Source organism: Mustela lutreola, chromosome 5, assembly GCF_030435805.1.
Source record: "Mustela lutreola isolate mMusLut2 chromosome 5, mMusLut2.pri, whole genome shotgun sequence".
NCBI classification, from domain to species: Eukaryota; Metazoa; Chordata; class Mammalia; order Carnivora; family Mustelidae; genus Mustela; species Mustela lutreola.
In genome coordinates, this window is record NC_081294.1 from 30506753 (window position 1) to 30524859 (window position 18107).

Sequence of the window (18107 nt, forward strand, 5' to 3'; positions counted from 1 at the left end):
TTGGGAGGAGGAGCAGCTCCCAACCTCTCTCAGCTCTGACGGCCAAACCCCCGCCCCCGAGGGCTGTTCCTCTTTGGGAGGGGAGGGCCGGGGGTGGGGGGGCAGCCTGCGGAGGCCCAGCAGCTGGGGGAAAATCAAGGCAGAGAAATCCCGCTCCAAGCAGAAGGACAATCCATCTTTTAGGAGAGTGGTCTGGACAAAGCATTAGCCACTCCCTGTTCCCTTTATGGCCTCTTTCAGCTCCGGCCCAGCCACACACACACGGTAGCTGCCCTTGTGGCGAGAGGTGGGGTTTGGGGGTCGGGGTGTGCCCGGCACCAGACCTGATCGGGCTGTGTGGAGAGCTCACCACAGGCAGGAATGGCGTCAAGGTCAGAATCCCAAACAAGGGACGTGTGGTGCCTCAGCCCACTCCCGAGTGGCTTATTCCCAAGGTGGAGAGCGTGGGTCACGCAGCGGCCTCATGGCTGGGTGTTTCTGCAGCACACACCGAGACCGAGAAGGGAAGAAGAAGGGCCCTGCCTCAGCCCAGTGAGGCAGGAGAGCGCGCCGTCTGAAGGCAGGCCCTGAAGCTGGTGGGTCTCGGGGGAGGTGACAGGCTGTGGTCCGGAAGTTCCAGCTCGCAGGTGGCTGTATTCTGGCGACCACCGGGACCGGCCTCGGGGATGGCCCCTGTCAGCCATTGTGCTCCAGCCCCACGTTCACACGTGGAAGCGTAATGACAGCCCTCCTCTGATGACAGCTGGAGCTGCCATCTTCAAGGACAGAAGCTGGCCAGAAAGACCGGGCGACTTGCCGTGGTCCTACCAGGAGGACACAGCCATGACGCTTCCTTGTGGAGCTTTCCTCCCCCTGACCTGGATCTGCAGTCAGACGCGACCAGCCCAAGGACCCCAGGATTGTTCGGTGCCCTCTGGGCTTCTTCAGGTTGGCTGTGGCCGGCAGCACAGGCCTGTGGGTAAGGGGATTTGGGCAGAGGCTGGTACCCAAGTGTCTGATTGCCAGTTTCTCATCAGAGCTCCAAGTCTGCCTTCTTCCAAAGTTCTCTTATCTCAAGGACTCTGGAAGTAGAAACCAGAGCCACTCGGTCTGAGTGGGATTCGGGGACCCACGGTATGCGATGAGGTCTGGATTTGAAGTGTTTTCCCTTCTCTCCTTCGCCTTCCCCTCCACAAATAACCTCCAGAACTCAGGGGAGTTGTTGCGAAGTATTTCCAAGCAGCAGTGTGCTCCCCTGGGCCCTGGCCTAGCCCGGGCCAAGCCAAGAACTGAGAGCACAGGGCCGGCAGCAGGAAACACTCCCCACCACTCCTCCTCTTCCTGCCTGCCCTTGTGGAGACTTCTTTGGTCCTAGAAAGTGCATGGCTCCCAGAGCACTTGTGTTTTCCTGGAAGGACGTGAGAGGAACACTGTGTCTCAGTCTTTGGCATGAGGGGGCTGCTTTCTAGCTGTCTTTGTCTCACTGACCTATTTAAGATCCAAGTGGTTTACAAAGAAAGAAATTTCTAGCACGCAGTATGACCTCCCCCAGTGTCCCAGCTGCCCACCTCCAAGCAAGGGCTTGGAGTTATAGCCTCCTGGGACAGCCCGGTGATGGGGCTGCAGCTCTGAATTAGCTAGAAGACGACTTGGATTGGAATGTCTCTGAGAAGGACAGTCAGGGGAGCTCAAGAAATGTGCTCAAATAGCCTCATTTAGCACCAGAAGTAATAGGCACCCGGCCACAGGCTGAGCTGCAGAAAGTCCTATCAGAAAATGGGCTTCAGGAAGGTAGAGGCCAGGGGAGGGAGCTATCAGACCGAGGGAGTGTGGAGGGGACCTGGGCACTGGCTGCAGATGTCCTGTATTCCCACTGGACTTCAGCTCACAGGGCAGCTGGGGGAGCGTGGGTATGACAGGAGGGACTGTCAGAGCAGAAAATGGGTCCCCTGGTTGCTCAGGCCATACATGTACAACCTCTCGAATGAAAGAAGCTGATGGTCCGATCTAGTCCCCCAAACAGGACTGGGGAGCTCAAATGATTTGCCAAGTGCTGGGGTCTTATTCACGGTGACATGACTGCCTCTGGCCTGGCTGCCTGGAGCCCTTGGGTTTGTGCAGGGCCGTTGGGGTTATCAGACTGGAAGGAGGCAGAGTGATCTGGGTCCTCAAAAACATTGCGGTAGTGCCCCCTGCTCCAGACATGTGCCAGCGCACATCCACTTTGTGAACATTTCCTGAGGATTTGCTGTGTGGAAACCAACCCCTGGAGGAGACACGGGGGAGAGGATGAAGGATAGATAAGACTTGGCTCCTGAAATCCAGGTGTCAGCCAGGGCCATGGTCTCGTCTGACAGGCTCACGGGCTACCTGCCCCTTCAAAGCCCGCAGGAGACTCTCTTTCTGCAAGACCCAGTCCCTCCTGTGAGAGCTGTTGATTAGGTGAGGCCCACCCCAGATGATCTTCCTCTTTATTAAGCAAGTCGATTAATGAGTAACCTAATCATGGGCACGACGTCTTGTCTCCTTCACTTGGGTCGGACTCACATTCCAGGCTATGGGATGGTAGCAGGCCTGTGCAGCCTGCGCTGGGAATCCTGAGGACCATCTTGGAATTCTGCTGACTACAGCTTATCAACCCTCCATGCCCGCCGTAGGCCTCCACACAGAACTGCCCCAGAAACCAGATCTGTTCACCTAAGACAACGTTCATGTCGCGTGTTTCTTGTTAAAGAATGTGCCACCATCTGCTTTGTTCCCGCACTAGGGAGTCAAAGACTCCTAGGATAAAGGGACTTCTATTCCCAGAGAGCATCAGAATATTTCAAAATCCCTATGACAGTTCCTGAAAGTCCTGTTTCCCTTGGGTGCAACGATCCTTACCAATGCCTAAGGGCTCAGGACAGAGTTTGGCGGTTGGTGTGGGTTCCCTGAGGACCAGGGGAACCTGAGCCAGGCAGCTGCTTTTTCCAGTGACCACCCAGCATGAGCCCTGAGCGGTCCCCACTCCGAGCTTGCTGGCCGCCCCCCATCATCTCAGAGGAAGTAGCATGTGAGCAGCAGAACTCTGCATTAGGCTGGAGTCTTCATTAGTCAGTTGGTAGGAAAAGATGACGTTTTATGGCACAGAGAAGTTGCGTGCTCAAGGGAGTGCTTGAGTAGAGGGAGCCAGTGGCTCCTGGTGCCAAGCTTGAGTGCTGGGTTTTTAGTCCCAACCAACCCAACCCCAAACATCTTTGCCTGGCTTTCAAAGTCATCCACTGTTTAATGAAAACTATCAGCGGTTTTATAAATGAATAAACGAAGGAATTCAATAAAGAATAAAGAATAGGAAATTTAAATAACCTATCCATACACAGAATGTTATAGATCCAGGAAAGAGCAATGCCCTATAAATATTGGCATGAAAAGATTTTCAAGGTACATCAAATAAAAGAATCAGGTTTGAAAACAGAATATCCAGTATAACCCTCATACATGTGCACACATACGTATGGAAATGTGTAAACATTTAGATACATTCACAGAGAAAAATTGAAAGGGTAGAAGGAAAAGTGTTAAAAATAGCTAAAGCTGTGTAAGAAAACAGTGTGCTTTTTTTCCTTTTATTTTCTAGCTTTTCTTGAGCGAGCCTAGAGTGAATATTGTTTTGTTCACTCAGAATATCGCCCCTCTTCTTTTGGGGGACTGGTCGTCCTCTGACTCCGAACGTGTAGTTTTGCCTGTGGACAGACCCTCTTTCGGGAAACGTGACCGCGCCCCCTCCGCCTGGACACGTGACCCAGGCCACGCCCACCAGCGTCTTCCGCACTAGGCGCTGGGAGGAAGGGCGCCCTCCTCTCCCCGACGTAAGGCTGTTAAGCTTGGAGGACCTGGCACCCCAGGCCCAGCTCTGTGGGGGCTCCCCGACCTGAGAGAAGAATGTTTGGGATGTGGAGAAGAGATGTGTTGGCCCCGGGTGGAGCGGGAGGCTGCCGGGGGGCCTGTGGAACCTACCAGGACTTCCCTACGCCACCGAGGCCATGTCTGAGAGGGGAGGCCAGGCTTGTCTTCTGGAGAAGCAGGTCTGCAACTGCGGGGAGGAGAGGTGGCGGCGGAAATGGATGACTGAGTCGGGCCGACGGTCCCCGGGAGGGCTAGCGAAGCCAGCCCAGAGAGAAAAACGTAAATGTCGAAGCAGGGAGGACGCGCCGGTGTTGGCGGACGGTGGGTAGGAGGAGGGCTGTCACCTGTGGTCGCTTCCATAAAGCCTGTTTGTCCATCTGCGGCCGTCAGAGAGACAGGAGGATGAAGCAAGTGTCTGTGAAGGAGAGCAAAGGGTGAGGGCAGGCCGCAAAGACTGGAGCGCCTCGGGTGAGCGAGGTCTACCCGAGCCGACCTGGGAAGGAGCTGCTCCTGCCACCCGGCGGCCTCCGTTCCTTGTGTGAGGCACGCGGGTGCCGGGCGACCCCTGGTCTTCCCACGGCTGGAGGCCAGAGCCCAGGCAGATCACCTCTCCATTCGATGACGTAGTTCTTCTATCCAGGAGACACATTAAGCCATGTATTGGCTGGTCATGGACCAGTTATTTCAAGATAGGTACCAAGCCCTTGTCCTGTGGTTGGCACTATGCCCAGCTCTATGTCGCTGTATAGCGACAATCAAGCTGCCCCTCCATTTCTGCATCAAAGAAAGCATCAGAATCGTGCTCAGTGCTTGGAGGGGTGCGGGTTGCACAGAAATGGGGGGCACGGAGAGATGGGGGTGCTAAGATAATGGGAAGAGACTTCCCTGTGCCTGCCATGCTTAGCCTGAGACGTGAGGATGGAGAAAGGTTACCCGACTGAAGAGAGGTCGCGTCCGGCATTTAAGCAGGGGGGAACAGGTCTCGGTAGGCCTCTTGCCATGTAACACCCCTCTGGTAACCGGGAGCTGTGACCTCAGGGGCATCCAAACCAAGTTTAAGGTATATACACCTTTAAGGTGCTAGTCAGAAAGAGGCATTCGTGAGGTTTCTGGAGGGACAGAGGCACGGGTGACAATCCCACATCTACCTGTTGGGAGCGTGGCCTGGAGTCCAATTTTCCGTTCCCCTTGGTGGCTCCTTTCCTTTCCTGGGGCGGCGGAGGGGGTCTCCTGTGAGGCCAGGCCCATTTGGGAAAGGTGTGTCTTGGGAACTGGGCGAAGTGGCCTCTGGGATCAGAACCTGCCCCAGGACAAGGTGAGTGCGGGTGTGTGCCAGCACCTCCGGGGCAGGAAGCAGGTCTGGCTCCAGCCCAGGAAAGCTGTCAGCGGTGGTGAAGAGGGTGAAGACGTCTCCAGGGCGGTGAGAAAGCTGGCTGGGGCCCCCGGGGCAGGTGGTGGTGGTGGCGGGGGGGGGGGGGGGTAGATTTCTGTCTGAGCTGGGCCCTCAGACTCGCTCTCACCTTCAAGAGTTGCGTGAGATGTCTGAGCAGCTCACTATGGTCCACTTGTACTCAATTTAACATGATTTCACTTCCGGGTTTTTATCAAAACCATCCTCGAAAGTTTTTGTCTCTGTCATCCAAGACTAATCACTCTGGGATAAAATCCAGTCCAATTCAATCCCAATCAATTGAAGACATCTTTGTTAAATCAACTTTACTGGTTCTCAGACACTGAATAAATACTTTTAATTCCATTTTTCTATTAGTCACTCAGGGGAAGGGTAATGGATCAAATTTATAGGCCATTCAAAATGAGTTGTTACACAGCTCTTTTGTAAAGAACTTGAGATTCTAAGAGTTTTAGTGATGTTGAATACTATACATTAAGAAAAAATCCATACAGCTCTAGTTTTCTTTCCCCTAATACTTATACCGTTACTCTGACCTTTTCAAAGTTCCTGGGGTGCATGATGCTAATATATTTTGGCTCAAGAATCCACCATCTGGGAAACTAATTATGCACGGACATCTCCCTGAAGGACAAACCATATGTATGCACTCTTCTAGGACTTAAATACAAACGTGTTTTACAACGAATTCTAAATTGGTCTATGGTTTCTTCAGGTTAAATTGTAGCCATTCATATTTTAGTTGTGACTCTGGGTAAAGCACAGGCTACAGAGGCCTTGAAGATTTCATTTCTCCCCTTATGATATGCTACTTAAGATCACTTCATACTTTTTGAAATTACTGAGGTTTTTTGCTGAACCAATGACAGTATTTCCAAATTCAGTGCCTCAAAATTAAACTGATTTTGCTATATTCCCAGAATCTCCAGAAATGTTTAGGTTGTCTTCAGAGTTAAAAAAAAAAAAAAATTAAAAACCATACTTTTAGGACCAGTATTCATTTTTTGTTTCATGATGTTGGATTTCCACTTTTTGAATATTTTTATACTAACTTCCCTGGGACACGGAATATAGATTTAGTGGAACATATGGAAGATTATGTCAAGGGCATACCAATATATTAAAATGTTAAAAATTTAGTTAGAGCTCTGTGTGACTGTTTCATAAACCAGTGCAATTCTTTTGGGAATTAATAAAAGTATTAACTTTTTCCTAAGTGTTTAAAACAGGGGAAAAAAACAAAACAGCAATGTCCAAATCCGCCAGTGTAAGTTGTAAGAAAATATATTTATTTTTCCATGACAATACTATGATAAAACTGTTAAATACATGCATTTTAAAAACAAACATAAGTAACATCTTTAGAGTTAACAGCCAAGCATACTAGTTTTATGTTTAAGGTGTCTTAGTAATAGGTTACTTATATTTCATGTTCTTGATATAACCATGTTCTCCAAAAGATATGGAAACTAAATTCTGAAATTATACGAGGATATAAAATAATCAAATTTTTCCTTCTAACACCAACATAATCTCCCCAGTTTTCACAAGGTGGAAAATACTTCAGTTGTCATCTCTGTTAAGTGGGGTTATTTTATTCCATTAAACTCGAAATTCTGTGAATCACACCAATATATAGTTTGGTGCCTCTACCTGTGTATTTAAAGGTTTCCTTATATGAGTAAGCATGATTTTAGGTATACAACATCACAGAAGATAATTCGGGTTAAAAAAAAAGTCTAGTGGTAACATTTCAAGAAATGAAAACGGGACCGGTTTTGGATGTGCGGCTTCTCCCTATCTTTCAGCTACATTTGCACACACCTGACCAAACAAAAAGTTAGTAAACAGTTACTAGTATTTATTAAAAAAATGAAAATATTTAACATGTAACAACCCCTTTAAAAAGACACTCATTCTACAGACAACCTTATAAAAGACAAAACTTCCATCTGTTCACAGTATGTGTATTTTGTAAACAGTAATTCACTATGATGCAATTTTGAGAGTAAAAAAATGGCAATTTCCTAAACGTGAAGATGACCTCTGACTTAGGGCCGACTAATGAGAGAGAAGAGAAGGCAACACCTCCCTTTGGAATAGTGGGGTATTTTTCAATGATTTTCAACCTTTGGATACTTGTAAGGTGGTACCATCTCAAATTTCGGATGTCTTTCTATCCAGGCCAATCTTTTTCAAGCAATTTTAAACTGAAATTTACTTACGAAAAAGCCATGCTCCTTTTCTGAGAAAATAATAGGAAAGCACAAATGCCAAGGTCAGATAGAATACCTACTCTTTCCCAACAACAAACAGAGTAAGGGTTTGTTACTGTGTTTTGTCTTCAACTATTCACAACATACTCACCTTTCTCCAAAACATTATGTTGGAAGGAAAAAATTAAATAGAAGGGTGTATCATAAATAATGGGAGAAAGTTTTGGAATCCAACTGGGGGCCAAGTATTTGAAACTTATTTTTTTTTTAATGAAAATCACTATCAAATCATTATCAAATCAGTAACAAAATATTGTTTTCTATGTTCAGTTTGACTGTTAGGTTTAACAGTATTTTGGCAATTGATCATAACAATCAAATTGTCCATGTTTCAATGCAAATTGTATTACCACCTAGAAATCTTTCTGAAATGGAATGTTTAGGAGGAACAGTAAGTTCAGAAATTGGAAATTACCTACCTTTAAAATGGAATAATTCTGAAGGGAAGTATATTTTCAATGTGTAAGGAAATTCTAAACATTTAAATAAGCCATTCAACCAAGTATACAAAGTATTTTTGGCTTAAGGGCAACATAAGGTCTGCTGCTGTTTGGGTTTTTAAAGTTCTGATTAGTTATTACAAAGGAAATATTAAGGATATACAGTAAGTGTAATACAAATTAGTTTCCTTATCAGTGAAATATTAATTTTCCCCATCACATCTCTGAGTTTTAAGGTAGTCAGTTATAGCAATCAAAAAGTAATATAAGTTATTACTGTTTTGTATTTGGTTAATATTTAATCAGTGATAGCTTACTTATTTGAGATTTTGAATGTTTCTGTAGTTCAGCTAGGCACCTGTAATGAAGACATGCAGAAGGCTTCCCTCTTAAAACACTTTAAATTTTCATAAAAATGTTGCACAGTTAGAATTTATCTTCCATAGGTAAATTCTGTCTGTAACTTGGACACTTACAATCCCCAAATACTAACTTTCTTAATACAGGGAGAAACAAGCACTAATCATAGTTAAGGATAACAGAAACCTGTCATAACTCAGTATTGTAATTTTGAGAATTTGAATATATTTAGATCAAATCACAGCCTGTGCAATTTTACCACACACAATAAAGCCTGCACTATTAGTTCGCTGAGTGTTCTTAATCCTCCATATAGGCACTAAAAATAGCTCATTTGCATTGTAACTGGCATGAATGTGACCATGTAATAGTTAAGACAAAGGTACAAATTGAAAAAGAAAAATCTCACCACCCTGTCAGAATAAGAGGTTTAAATATTAGCCTTGGTACATAATCCACAAAGACCTAAATGGACCAAATTTAAACCCAGCGATTTCCAATGATTCTCTAAGGTCTTGTCTAAAGGATGCATTCCCAGTAAGTTTAGAAAATCATTTTCTTCTATGAAAAATTTTCTTCTGGATCTGAAAGGTAGGATGGGCGTTGGTACCTTGCGATTTTGTTTCAGCGGGAAATACCAGTTTAAAATAAATGCTTTGAAGAAATGGTTTATCAAGTAAATGCATGAGTCCTTATAGTTAAGCTCACACATCGATGTCTGGTTGGTTTGCTAGAACAATGGTGGTTGGTACAGACACATCCCAAGTTTTGTACACATTAAATAAAATGTCACTGTGGATCCTCACGATGAGGGAGGACTAAGAATCTAGTGACGCTTTTGCCGGAGTCTCTCCCAAGTTCTCACCCAAACTGGAGCTACTTCTTGAGTAGATTCAATCTTTTCAGTCAATAGTCTCAGCTCTACACAGGCTAGATGCTAGTATAAAGCATCCCTTGTGAAAACTGCACATTCTGGAATGGGACTCAGTCAATAAACACTCACTCACTGAATTTCCACCATGTACCTAGCTGTCTTTGGAATTAGCTAATGATCTCACATCTGACTTCTGCGATGCCTAATATTAGACTTTCAAGAAAAAAAGGGCATTTTATAAAAGGTATGCAAACTTTAAATGGTTGAAAACAGAAAATAATAAAAATTAAACAGAAAAAAAGAGCCTTATCAGATTATGTGCCTGAGCAGTCAAAAAATCTGAGATAACATCTGCATTTTGGTATGTTAGGGAGTACTTTAAGAAATACTATAAAACTGATTTCAAATTCCTTTTGAAAGAAAATATTCCCTAGTCTCCTTCACTAACCTACATCTGATTATTCAGAGAGGACTGTCATGTTCTTTATACATGGTCTGTATGAAGACAATTAAGAAATTACAGGACTAATGATTTCCCACAAGAATACCAAGCTGCCTCAAGTTTTAACAATGTGACTTTGACCACAGTTTCTGAGTGCGATAGTACCAGACGTTCTAAAAGCAGTCTTTCAGATCCATGAGCCATGAAGTAATGCTGGTATGGAAAACAGGGCTGATCCTTCCGCCCTTAACCTTTTCCGTGAATGGCTTCTTCAGAGTCTAAGCTGTTGGAACACAGCACCTCTGTCACCGAAGCACGTGAGCACACAACTATCCAGATACCCAGGGCCACAATCTCAAATCCAGGCTTCTGTCATTCAACACACAGATGACTTCAACTGTATCTGGGTACTAATCCATGCACACGTAATGCACAAGCTCTACCTAATGTCAGAATTCTAGCTAAGTCTTCTAAGAGGATTTTTATAGTACTGTTTGTCTAGGAGGGCTACTCACAAGAGAAGTGCAGTCATAATCACCACCAGAATCTCCATTTCCCACAAGGGAAGCTTGATCTGAAACCGGTTTGTAAGTGAACTGGCTTATCCGAGACAGGAAAACGTGTCCTGAGACAGACTACAATTCAACAGACATGGTGAGGCATAGATGAGTCCAGATACTTAGGAGTTTTCTAACCAATGACTAGGCTTTAGTTGAGGAAAGGGGCATCTCCCCATTACTCTGCCAGTCGGGAAGGGCTGAAGGGAACACATCTAACCTCCCCTTCCAACTAGCCTTTAGTTTCCCCTTCCCCAGGCAGAGGAATTAAAATGACTGGACAGAGCATGACCAACTCCGACTGCTTTTCACATCCGAGTACGGTCCTGGTGTTGACAAACAGTGCACATTTACCCAGGGTCTCTAGTGCCACCAACAACTGGATATGTGACAAAGGGCAGTGTCTTCTCTCCCTGTGTTGAGGCCGCCCCCACATGCCCAGGTAGGGTGGGAAACGGGGGTGGGAAGGGAGGTAATGACTTCGGATTTGCACAGTGGGTCTAGTTGTCTTCAATTTAGTGGGGAAGGACAAGCAATCTGCTTTGGCCTCAGCCCTAAACCATGTATTTCCAGGTATACAGCAAGTTATAACGGGCTTGCCCAGACTAACAGTGTTGTTGTGCTTCCCATTCACCAAGTGAGAATCACGGTGTACGAACTCCAGGGGCAGGGAGAGAGGTGAGCAGCACTCCGACCCTTTTTCATGCAGGAGAGACACTGAGTCTTGGAGAGAAAGGACTCAAGAGCCCTGTGATATTCACCATAAGCCAAACAAATGAGCCATTCTGTAGGTTAGAAAGGGCACTGGAACCAGAGCTGCAATGCAATATATACTGAAGATAGAGGTCCAATACTCTCTTCTAGACTTTTCCCATTCTCGGTTTAGTGTAGCTCAGACCCACCAACTTCTACTCTAGCCAATACTTATCCTCAAGAGATGAAGTACGGGATCCACTGGTTTCAAGGGGGAACGAGGCAGGAGCCTGGGGCAGGAGGGGAGAGAAAAGACAAGCTTCAGCAGGAATGCAGGGAACCCCCGGTCTGAGCACCTGGGGTGCAGGCTGAGGACAGAAGCCTGAGAGGAAAGAGGAGAGCAGCAAACTGTCAGGGACGGATCTGGTTTGAGATGTTTTTCATCGCTGAAAATCTCTAGGAGCCATGACATGGTTTTAACATCTACCAAATGTGAACATAATTAGTTCAGTTTCTATTTCATTCCATGTGTCCATATATCATGAAGCTCAAGAATTTAGGTGAATTCTAGCAATTAAAATCAGGATTCAGAGAGTCCCCAAATGGGTTTTGGCCCTTGTCGCCTTGTGGCTTTTTTCCATGACGTGGTTTTTATAAAGAAACATGAGGACCTAGGACAAAAGGATAACCAATCCATTATCATCACAGAACCTCAGAGGATTAAAAAAAGAAACAAAATGAAACAAAACAAGCACATCTTGATGTATTCAGGTATTTCAATTTTCTGATACTTTGCCTTAACTACCAAAAAATAAAATATCCATGGGGGTAGGGAAAATGTGTAATATACACTTTCTAGTTTTTCATTCTGCTTTTCAAAAAACCACGTTCATTCTAGACCTTACTTAGGAAAAGCAAGGACAGGCAGAGGCAGCTGTGAAGACACATGGTCACAGACAGCTCACAAAGCTGACACGGGTACACCCGCTGATTCAAACGGACCTGGCCACAGTCCATACACCATAGCCCTTGAGGAACTGTCCGTGGAGGAGGCATCACCTTCTAAGTTTTAGATTTTAAAATTTTAAGACTGGGTTTAAACAGTCTAGCCTGATGATCATTTCAAAAGGCAAAACTGCTAAAATGCCTGATCAAAAGGAACCTTCGCTATGATGTGTCAAAGGTCACCACTGCCTGGTGTCCTGGAGAGGCACTGAAGCTAGTCAGAACCGTACAGCTAATGCAGCGAGCGTCTGCGCAGGTTTCCCCTCAAACAATCACTGCAATTCTGTTTCTCAGTAATGTTGGATTTGCTCCTGTAACATGGTCACTGTGTCATAAGAAAACCAATTTTTAAAAAACCTCAGGTCTCCAGGCTTAGAAATTTCGGTCTTAAATGTCAGCGCAACCAAATGCAATAAAGGAAGTTCACACGCAAGCTACGGGGTAAGGAAAAGATTTGCAAAACCTCCCAAAGCAAAGACAACATGATTGTAATTTGGGCTGGTCAGTGTCATGCTCATTTTCAAAGTTTGTACCCCTGAGAAAACTATCTGAAAACCATTATACAGTAGGCACAGAATCAGCATACTTTGTATCAAACGAAACACTACATAGCGGTCACTGCATCAGAAATTATATTAATTTTTTGTAAATGCTGTGGACAGAGGAGACTCATGTTGAAAGTTCTGAAATCTGTGCTTGGTTTTCATCTAGAATGGAGCAAGTGTCAGGCAAATAAACATCATCTGGTACACTAACGTCTTTCTCCTGTGCCTGTGAATCGGCTTGCAATTCCACAGCATCCATATGAGAAAACCACTAGCAGAACAGAACACGCGGCTGGGGGACTTGTTTTGCATGTGCGGACTGGACAGTATCCGCCAGGAAGTACTTCCTGAAGGGAGAGCCCGTGGGAACACTCTGGCTCCGATCACAGACCGCTCCAAGACTTGAGCTGCATGGACCGAATCTGTGAGTGACTCTACTTGGGCTGTAACTACACTGAAAGCACAGGGACACTTGGAGTGTGACTTGCGTGCGAGAAGATCCCCCTCGCCAACAGTACTTCACAGGATCCCTCCAAGATGCCCAGTGCTGGCCTGGGAGCGCCAGACGGAGAGCTTACTGAGATGGCAGACTGAAGTGACGCGGTGGCTCTGTTAGTCGTTGGGTTTGTTCTGAAAAAAGTTTGTGAAAGACCACCCTCCCCCATTCGATTTCGGGGAGTCTTCGTCTTTAGGAGGGATCAAAAACTGCCGGGAGTTAATGGAGCAGGGGCTTCCGAAAGAGACCATTTCACTGGTGCTGTCTGTGGACCTGGGAGAATCTGGAGACACTAAGTGCCAAGTACTGACATTTGCCTGAGGTCTGTAACCGGCAGTTTTATCTAAGTCGTCCTCCGCGCCCAGATCTTCCCCAGTAGCAGGGACCGGCAGGTGCATCTGGGGCTTATAGCCAGCGCCCCCGACAGGGTCACTGTCTTGATCTTCCTCTGGTTTCGCCTGAGGCTGGTACATAGACTGGATATCGATGTACACGACCTGAGAGGTCCCTCCGGCCTCTGCACCCGGCTGCGCCGTTTCCTCCTCAATGACAGGGGGGCAGTAGGACACGACCACGTGGTTCTCGGCGTCTGCATCACAGCTCTCCTCCTGCCGCTCCGCTACCGGAGAGATGATTTCCGTGTCTTCTATTTTCGGAACCATTGATCGAGTTTCCAGAACCTCAACATTATTTGGGGTACAAGGATTCATTTCCAAAGTTTTGAGAGCATTGTTTCCCTAGAAATAAATGATAATGGTAAGGCAATGATTAAGAGGGGCACGAGAAGCTCCTGCAGTGCCCTTCCTACAAAAAGGGGCATTATCTTGTTCATGTTCCTCGTGGCTACTTAGGGAAATAGGTCTCTGCTGTTCTGTACTGCATAGGAGAACAAAGGTACTGTTTTACATATCAATATGTTCCCGGCTATTCATAGCAGTAGCAAAAACACACGTTAACATGCATCAGTGCAGAAGTTCAGCAGATGTCCAAGACACCCTCTGCTCAACACATTTTCTGCTGGGTGCACATCTGCATGCTACAAACGTCTCACAAAAGACTAAAAAAAGCAGCCCGTACCGACAAATAAATGAAAGAAAAGAGGATTACCTCACAGACACTCTTCTGAAACTGCAAAGCTTTACAATTCTCTGGATTTGGAATATCAGGGTAGAAGGTTTCTTTGATCCTTTAAATAAAGATGATTAAGTGCATTTAACAATTAGGATTATCAGACCACAAGTAAGTTAGCAAACCCCTGGGCTTATTTTGACATTTCACAGGACGCTTCAGTGAACAACTGAGACAGCAAAACTGCATCAAAGGTGCGCTCGCTCACAAAGCTCCTGTCTGAAAACTACAAGCGGTACTTCTGTTTCTAGAACTACAGTATCTTACGGATCTTATGAAAGCGGAAAAGCAAAGGATTCAAACGGTGACTGTGCTCGTAGGTCAAAAGTACAACACAGGCAGCGCTTGTCTGACTCAATGGCTACAGTGCAAGTGGGATCACACACCATCTGGTTGGTGGGGAGCGTGTCTGCACGAGGCAGTTCCCCACGTAACAAGGTCTGCACTCTGGGGGGGGGGGGGGGGAAGGCCACTAATCATGACCAAAAATGAAATGCAAACAAAAAGGAGACCGGCTCGGAGCTGTGTCATATATATACACCTGTTAAAAAGTTTGGTATTTGACATTACCACAGAAAAAAACAAAACAAAACTTTATTAATCTAAAATGCCCTAGCTGGGCGCCTGGGTGGCTCAGTGGGTTAAGCCGCTGCCTTCGGCTCAGGTTATGATCTCAGGGTCCTGGGATTGAGTCCCGCATTGGGCTCTCTGCTCAGCAGGGAGCCTGCTTCCTCCTCTCTTCTCTCTCTGCCTGCCTCTCTGCCTACTTGTGATCTCTCTCTGTCAAATAAATAAATAAAATCTTAAAAATAAAATAAAATAAAATAAAATGTCCTAGCTTCTAAACTCTTTTTACCTTTTGTATTCAAATCGTTTTTAAAATGTGATTTTTGGTAATGAGAATATGGTCACCCACAACACAGTATTCTATACAGCTCTAAACTATTACTATGTTAACTTGTAAGCCAGGATTACCAGAACACATTCCCTTCTTTATCATAAAGGATGGCATTTTTTTTTTTTTTTTTTCAAAATATCTGACAGACAGACCTCACAAGCAAGCAGAGAGGCAGGCAGAGAGAGAGGAGGAAGCAGGCTCCCTGCTGAGCAAAGAGCCCGATGTGGGGCTCGATCCCAGGACCCTGGGATCATGACCTGAGCCGAAAGCAGAGGCTTTAAACCCACTGAGCCACCCAGGTGCCCCAAGGATGGCATTTTTAGTACCAGGGAGGGCCGTCTATGCTGAACACCGGCATCTGCCCCAAGCCCCGCCCAGGACGCCTCCTGCCAGCTGACCCCGAGTCCCCACTCACCTCCTCACCTCCAATCCCCTCCCCTCCCCTCCTGCCTCTCTAGCTTCACTCAGACACCCAGTTCTCACTGCCTCCTGATGACCAAGTTCTTTCCGGGTTCTGGGCCCTCACAGGATTCTTCTCTCCTCCCGGCATACTCTTTCTCCTCTCCTTACCCTGTGGGACTCTGCTCAGATGGAACTCCCCTTGGGAAGTCGTGGCTGACCACCTCCAGTGAGTGGTTGCCCCGTTATTCCCCTCATGGTACCCCGTGACCTTCCCAGTACACACGTCCTTTATAAGCATGTGTTTACTGGATGATTAAGACTGGGCTCTAAGTCTGTAAGGATCAAGCTTATTTAGTTCCCCACTGTTATCACTCTTCATGTGGGAGGAGGCATTCATATTTGCCAAATATATGAGTAAATGACAGTATTTTCTAAATGGGTCACCAGGACAAGTGTGATCTAATCATTAATCCCACATACAGCTATTGCCGTATCTACACCTATACGTATGTTTAGTGCAACTATTACTTTAAATCATTAGTAAATAGTTAAGAGGAAGTTTACCTTTTATATTATTACTTTAAAAACTTTTCAGTAATTCTTGCTTAATATTAAATCCAATATTAATTCAAACTAAACCAACATTTTTTACCAATCAGTTTCAACCAAGTACTTATTTCTTAACACATGAACTGAATTATCACGCTCTTCAGAAACAACAGCAAGCAGAAATGCAGGTACCATTACCATTCTCGTTTCCGATAGCAAAGGATGCTCGTGACCACTCCCACGATGACAGCCACGGCCACTGGGATGAGAATGGCGATTATTAACCCCACAGCTGAAAAAAGAATATTGGATATATTCAAATCACCACTTTAAGCAGGATGCATAGAAGACATTCGTATTATAAGATACTTAAGTTGAGAGATTAAAGAAAAAAAATCCTACCTGATCCAGAGACACCAAAAAATTATTAAAATACGACCTTCAAGCATTTTAGTAATTTTTACACTAATACGTAAATTCTTTAGAACAGGAGTGAGTGCCACTGCGCGTGAGGCTGGATCTTCCCTGTGGGACTACCGTTCACACTACAGGGACCTTAGCAGCGCCCCCTGGGTTTCCACCCACTAGATCCCAATATAGCACCCCACAGCTCTGAGATCCAATCCTGACACCAGATGCCACCAAGTATCCCCCAGGAGGCAAAATGGCCCCCAGCTGAGAACCATGTCCTCACGGTGCTTTATTTAAAAGTGTGTGAACTCTAACTCCAGAAGATGCCACCTTCCAACTCAAGCTCTTCACTGCAGACAGTCAAGCCCATCTTCCCTACTCTCCATCTCAAACTGGTGAGTGCTGGGGTCTACAGTTTTTTTTAGCTCTTCCCTGGGTATGTTAAAAATCACATTTGGAATCGGGCAAAAGGTGTTAAATGGGGGACACCTGGGTGGCTCAGTCAGCTGAGTGTCCAACTCTTGATTCCAACTCAGGTTACGATCTCAGGGACGTGAGATTGAGCCCTGCGTGGGGCTCCCAGCTCAGCGGGGCATCTGCCAGAGAGTCTTTCTCTCCCTCTCCCCCTGCACCTCCCCCTACTTGCACACATGTGTGTTCTCTCAAATAAATATAATTTTAAAAAATGTTAAAGTGGGTCAGCTTTATATAGATTTAGCAAGAATTTATAACTCCAGATTTGAGATGTATCCTTCATACATTAATTTCTTAAGTATTCTTAGGAAAAGAGCTTCAAATAACTGACAAGAATAGATATGAAGTCATCCTGTGGACTTTGAACACTGCTGGCTACCCACGACAAACAAGCAACAATACATGCAATTTTTAAAAAGGGGGTTCCTACATGAACAAAACTTGCTGAAAACTTATGCATTTGGGTACGGAAAGCACCTCAACAGCAATAATTAACTTACAATTTTCCTTCGTCACCACAAACATGCTCTTCTCTGGGCCCATGCCACCATCTGTGTAGGCTCGCAGGACCAGATGGTAACTTGTTTTACCCTGAAGATCAGCAATTCTCAGTGTCTTCTGGGATAGGTCAGTAATGTTCTTAATCTTTATGTCTGACCGACCTATTTTCAAAGGGAAGATTATTATTACTGATCTCTACACCATTTTTTAAAACACCTAGCTACTCATACCTGTTTGACCCACACCTCTGTCTCGAGTGAGTGGTTGCCGGCTGCCCTTGAGGCCAGCGCCTGTGGAGTCAGCCAGACCCGAGTTCAAGTTCTCCCTCTGCTGTTAGCAGCTATGCGGTCCAGACCTGGTATTGAAACTACCCCAACCTTGAGTTTCTCTAATTCATGAAACAACAATCACAACCTACCACCGAGCGCTGTGAGAAGTTGTCATACATTCTCTAGAATAATCCTGGCATATGGCAGGTAATCAATAGAAGTCCCTTCTCTTCCTCAGAGCAGGAAAGTGTACCTCCACCTGCTGGGGCAGGGTCGCTGTGGCTGGGGCCACCCTAATGAGTGGTGCCAGAGTCCCCTCGCTACCATGCTCGCTCCCAACTGCCTGGGAGGAGGCAGCACACTGAGCTCTCACGTGAGCCGCTAGCCAGGAAGCCTTGAATCTTCACAGGATCATTTCAGAAGAAGGATGAAGAACTGCTTCAACTATTGTTTTAAAGTTTTAATCAAAGTAATGGATGATGAGTTTGAAAAACTGAACAGGACTAAATGGT

At 45.7% G+C, this 18107-nt stretch overlaps 2 protein-coding genes across 5 annotated transcripts in view; both read right to left on the reverse strand.

The window, feature by feature from the left end:
- Nucleotides 1-3356: 3356 nt before the first annotated feature.
- Nucleotides 3357-5267, reverse strand: LOC131831678 (uncharacterized). 3 transcript variants are annotated; one of them, XM_059173836.1, is made up of 3 exons: nt 4798-5267; nt 3976-4279; nt 3357-3701 (listed from the first exon to the last, which is right to left on the reverse strand). In XM_059173836.1, the coding sequence occupies exons 1-3, from the start codon at nt 4863-4865 to the stop codon at nt 3633-3635; spliced, it is 441 nt and encodes a 146-aa protein (XP_059029819.1). In that variant the 5' UTR covers nt 4866-5267; the 3' UTR covers nt 3357-3632. The 3 variants fall into 3 exon arrangements, 2 of the variants coding, with proteins under 2 accessions (XP_059029819.1, XP_059029818.1); XM_059173835.1 differs by having other exon boundaries at nt 3357-3889; XR_009353752.1 differs by lacking the exon at nt 4798-5267 and adding an exon at nt 4358-4775 and having other exon boundaries at nt 3357-4279.
- A 1276-nt stretch (nt 5268-6543) lies between these two features.
- The window catches only part of LIFR (LIF receptor subunit alpha), a 77314-nt gene continuing 65750 nt past the window's right edge, over nt 6544-18107 (reverse strand). For both annotated transcript variants that reach the window (XM_059173834.1, XM_059173833.1), the window contains exons 17-20: nt 17326-17487; nt 16139-16232; nt 14071-14149; nt 6544-13700 (exon numbers count right to left, since the gene is read on the reverse strand). In XM_059173834.1, the coding sequence (XP_059029817.1) occupies nt 13080-13700; nt 14071-14149; nt 16139-16232; nt 17326-17487 (956 nt within the window). In that variant the 3' untranslated portion in view covers nt 6544-13079. The remainder of the gene's footprint in view (nt 13701-14070; nt 14150-16138; nt 16233-17325; nt 17488-18107) is intronic.